At 44.3% G+C, this 4,567-nt stretch overlaps 1 protein-coding gene across 2 annotated transcripts; it reads left to right on the top strand.

Annotated features, from left to right (window-relative positions):
* The first annotated feature begins 655 nt into the window (after positions 1-655).
* LOC311030411 (uncharacterized protein) lies at positions 656-4,124 on the top strand. Of its 2 annotated transcripts, none has more exons than XM_084036146.1 (4): positions 656-2,346; positions 3,039-3,239; positions 3,338-3,448; positions 3,978-4,106. In XM_084036146.1, exons 1-4 carry the CDS (start codon positions 2,050-2,052, stop codon positions 4,089-4,091), a joined length of 723 nt encoding a protein of 240 aa, XP_083892272.1. In that variant the 5' UTR covers positions 656-2,049; the 3' UTR covers positions 4,092-4,106. The 2 variants fall into 2 exon arrangements, with proteins under 2 accessions (XP_083892272.1, XP_083892271.1); XM_084036145.1 differs by having other exon boundaries at positions 1,408-2,346; positions 3,338-3,452; positions 3,982-4,124.
* The last annotated feature ends 443 nt before the right edge of the window (positions 4,125-4,567 follow it).

Here is a 4,567-nt window from a genome sequence, read left to right as displayed (position 1 = left end):
ATCACGTGACGCTTCGATCGACCACACGCCTGCGTGCCGTCTCGCTCCTCCGTGCCTCCGTCTCACTCACAAGTGGATTTATATTTAGCACACATTCAAACACACATGCATGAACACACCAGATATTCATAGCATCTTCGTGTTTTGGCTGAAATGCAGCAGCACCGGCGTCCACACACACAAGTAACCACAACCTTGACTCAGTGGATTAATGCACTCTTTACACTCAATGCACCAAGGAACGTATTTATTATATTTCTGTTTGTGTAGCAAACAAGTGCATTTGCCAAAATGTTGCATTCTTTTCAATTAAGATAAGTGGAAATATGTTTTTTAAATTATCTGTAAATGAAAGGATTACAAGCAGTTCCACGTTATGATGCATATTAAAGGAACTACAACATGGATTATAGAAAATATACAGAAAACAATGTCAATCTTACTTTTTGAGAAACGACGTCTTCATCTGAAAACTTTAGTATCTTTAAATATGTGTTCTTTTGTTTAAAATCATCTCACCAAAACGGATCCGAATGTCGGTTAAAATGATGAACTTACTGTATATGTGTGGTCCGTGGCCTCGCTGCAGCCTTCCCTGCACCCTGACTGGCAGGAAGGAGTGGGCTGAGGCTGACGCCTTTTCTCCCCTCGTATAAATCAGGCTTTATGAGTTGACAGTGCCGTTTGTGCATTAGGGGCCTGCCTCGACTCCACAACAGTTCAAAGGACAGTTTGTGGGTCTGGCTCTCGTTGGCACAAAGCGCCTCATTCAGCCAGTCCGAGTGTAGGAAGTCACGTTATTGTCCCTCAAATTCTCCCCGGCAGGACGTTCCCTGATGGTCATCGTGCTTGTTTCCACTGGCAGACGGATCTCTGAGAAACTCACTGTACTCTACCTGCCGCCGCAGACGGACTCACTTAGTGACGCTTGAAGAATGTGCATTAGCAGCGGAGGCGGATGTATTTTCATATTCATGTATCTGGCGAAGGAAAAAACAGAGCCTGTGGTCGGGGAAGTGTACTGGTTCTGTGTGTACTTTAGGGTAGTCCCAAAATAACCTGACCTGCTATTATTCCCACTATTAAGTTTGTATGGCAAACAGCCTTTATAAACACAACCAGCACACACAGAGCACCATAACCTTTTACCTCTGGTTTGGTCTCCACCACCTCCTGAGGGGTAATAACTGCCCCTCTAGGCCCCACATGCTCCACTGTGCCTGAGCAGGTAGAGCACAGAGGGTGGCAAACGACACCAGCAAAACAGTGAGAGTGAAATATGGGAATAAAACTGAATGAAAAACCAAAACAATAAACTGAAAGACACCATAAAGCTCCGTAGAGCTGCAGAGTTGGGTGATGATTCTCTGTGGGTTTGTCCGTATGAGGGACCCGTTTCATATACAAGCTGTGTGATCCGTTGTCAGTTAGAGGTGCTTCACCAGGTCTCGTTTATGTATTTTTTTGGATGACATTAACATATTTGATTTAGTTATTTCCAACACAGCATATGTAATCAGGACAATTTCAAAAGCCTTGGAGGAAGGACGCTTGTTGCAGCTCCTCGAACAGCCACCAGATGTCGCTCTTGCTTTATTTTCAGGTATAAATCCAACAACAGGCTGAGAACAGAATTGTAAAGTGTTGACTGCTGTAAACCTGCAGCTTTCACTACAGGTGTACTTGTGCACTTTATCAGCATTTAACCCAAACTTTGTTATTTCATTAATGTTGTTGGGACCGGTTCAGGTTGTTTGAACTAGAATAAAAATGTTCCTGGTCTGTAGTCCGGGCGTCAGTCTGGGAACTCCCCCCTTGTCTCCGTCTCATGCTCCCTCTCCGGAGCCCTCGATCCTTTATTACGGTCCAGACCTTCTCAGGGAACATCCGAGGCACATCGGGACTCCAGAGTCCCAGCAGATGTGGATTCTTCTCCTGAGCTTTTAAGCAGCCACCGTGTGAAGCCACAGATCTGGCATGGTGATCAGATCTGGTTCTGGGCCCCTCAAGATTTAGGATCTAGACCTGTGCAGAAAGGGACTTATAGTGATGAAATCCTGGGGTATGAGGGTGAGCCGGGCGCTGCAGCTTTCACTTCTGTTGGCGGGACTGTGTCAGGCCCACCGTGGACCTCCATCCTCCGCGTCGCAGGGGGCCGACGGGGTCCCCGTGGCCCAGCTGAGGATGCTCTCCTTGGGCCTGGCTCATCTGCTGCAGGGGGTGGAGGAGAACGCCGAGCAGCTGGAGCGGCAGGGAGAGCAGGTGGAGGCCGAGCTGGACGGAGCCACCGAGAGACTGGAGAGTCTTCGGAAGCAGAGTTTCCAGGCAGGACGGACTCACAGGCAGGTGAGGAGCGACTCAGATGAACAAGCCCACAAACAGGGTTTTTGGAAGCCTGGGACATTGATTTTCATTTTCAAATCAATTATTTTCGACTATTTTTTAATCTTTCTTCCTCAAATCTAAAATATAATGAAAATAGTGAAAAAAATCAACCAATTTCATACCTGTCTCTGTTTTACAGCTGTTATTTTACTTCCATCTTCTTTGTTTGTTTGTTTCTGGAAACATCTATCTAATTTATTTTGTCTTCTCCTTCTTATTTTATTGAAGTGTTTTTTGCCACCATGACTTTTGAGGCTGTCACGTTAAAAGCAGAAATACTAAACATGGCGAGCATCTGTTTTTCTTCTCTTTAACATATTTCCTTCTAGATGTGATTCAACCTGAAATATTTGATACTTCATGAAACTTTGGGTTCTCTTCTAGATTTTAAAGTATTTTTGTAATAAATCCTCAGGTGAGCTGCACAACGTGCTTTTGTCAGTGATAGAAGCTCCTCAATGTTTCGTAGTGCAGAGATTTGATTTATTCTGGGTATTTTTTTAATGTAAAATGTATAAAATTAATTGTCATATTTGGCTCAGGCAGTGAGATTTCTATCCTGTAGTTGGTTTTAAGGTTTTCCAGAGAGAGTCAGAGGAGAAATACTCTAATAGGAACATACAGATGTGAAAAACAAGGTTCTTTTGTTGGAGGTGAGGAAGGAGCTGCAGGTTCTGAGTGCCAAGGGGGACCGGCTGTGGAGGGTGGCCAAAGACCTGCAGAAGGGGCTGCAGGATCTGGAGACGGAGCAGGGAGCCGTGCAGCACCGGACGGACCGGATCCTCCAGAAAGTGAAGAGGCTGAGCGAGCTGAGGTCACGGGGTCGGACTCAGCTGGACGTGGGCTCCATGAAGGTGAGCAGAAAAACCAAGAACGTGACCCACGAACAAACAATCCCAATCAAAGCCTAACTTTGTTAAGTGACAGATGAGGCGTCTTTGTTGCGTCGTAGGTTTTCATGGATAAACAGAGCAGACGGCTCGCCGGTCTGACTTCACAGGTTTCTGCTCAAGACAGAATGATCGACAGGCGCCTTCAGCATATTGAGAAGCTGGAGAAACGGGTACGTAGACATGTAACTCTCTGACTTATAGCTGTAACGTTTAAGGGAATCTATGCATGGGAAATGTTGTTTTAAACTGACGCATGACCTCTGACCTCTCAAGAAGAAAAACAATTATTCTTATTATTATATTTTTTAATTGTTTAAAATAATCTCAGCTATTTCATTTATATTCTTTATCTGCAATGATGATGCATTAAAAGATCATTTTTAAGATTGTAAGATTTAATTATAAATGCAATTATTGATAAATTAATAACAATGTAGTAGGTGAGGTCAAATATGGTAAAAGTTTCGAAGCAACTTTGCCACGTTTTTGCAAATTCTTGCAAAAGTTGTAAGCGAGGTGCAGATTGTCAGCTCTGCATTGTGATTGGTCCAGAGCCCCGAGGTGGATCCAGTAAATGCAGCATCAACATGAGCTCTAGTCCTGCACCGGGGTCCCGTTACTGTCTGGTGAAACCTCATGACCACGCTGGACGTCAGGTTGATCTCCCACGTGTCCCTGTGTGTTTGTTTTAGCTGTCCGAGAGCCTCCCAGCAGCATCGAGGACAGATTCTGACTCCCACTGCGTCTGATGACGAGCGCAGCTGCATCAACACGGTTTCCATGACAACGACTTTTGTAAAGCTGACAAAATAAACCGCTCTGAAACCTCAAAAAAGGATGTGTCACAATCCACAAAATGTGCTCGTGATTTGGATAAATACACTTTGGGTTACAGAACAACAACCTGTGTTATAGGTTGCTTTGAGCATTTCTGAGACACGCCTCTGTTTAAAGATGGTTCACAGTTAAAAAGTCATGGTGTTGTGGCTCCGACTTCCACAATATGAGACGACGATACTTTGCTCACCCAAATAAACAGACGACACACTGGAGTCGGAGGAACCTTCAGACCCAAAACACACACGGCTGAGGCTAAAAATACTCAAAATCTGATCCCACTTCTGTTTTTGGTGTAACTTAACTCATATTATCGGTTGTACACTCGAACACAGTGGAATATTAAAGCCCAGTATTCATTTTTCTGTTCTGAGACATTTAATGTGGGTGTTTTTTGTTTTTTCAAGTATCATAACGAGTAATAAAGAGCAAATGGAGCAGCTGTTATTGAT

This window comes from Eutrigla gurnardus, assembly GCF_963514095.1.
Source record: "Eutrigla gurnardus genome assembly, chromosome: 19".
Classification (NCBI taxonomy): domain Eukaryota; kingdom Metazoa; phylum Chordata; class Actinopteri; order Perciformes; family Triglidae; genus Eutrigla; species Eutrigla gurnardus.
Note: the sequence above shows the minus strand (reverse complement) of the source record. Positions and strands in the feature narration are given on the sequence as shown.

Bases quoted from the DNA above. Each gene is read 5' to 3' on its own strand.
- LOC311030411 (XM_084036145.1), top strand. From the start codon at position 2,050: ATGAAATCCTGGGGTATGAGGGTGAGCCGGGCGCTGCAGCTTTCACTT. The intron at 3,240-3,337 runs GTGAGCAGAAAA...GTTGCGTCGTAG, and splicing joins TGGACGTGGGCTCCATGAAG to GTTTTCATGGATAAACAGAG. The intron at 3,453-3,981 runs GTAGACATGTAA...GCTGTCCGAGAG, and splicing joins GAAGCTGGAGAAACGGGTAC to CCTCCCAGCAGCATCGAGGA.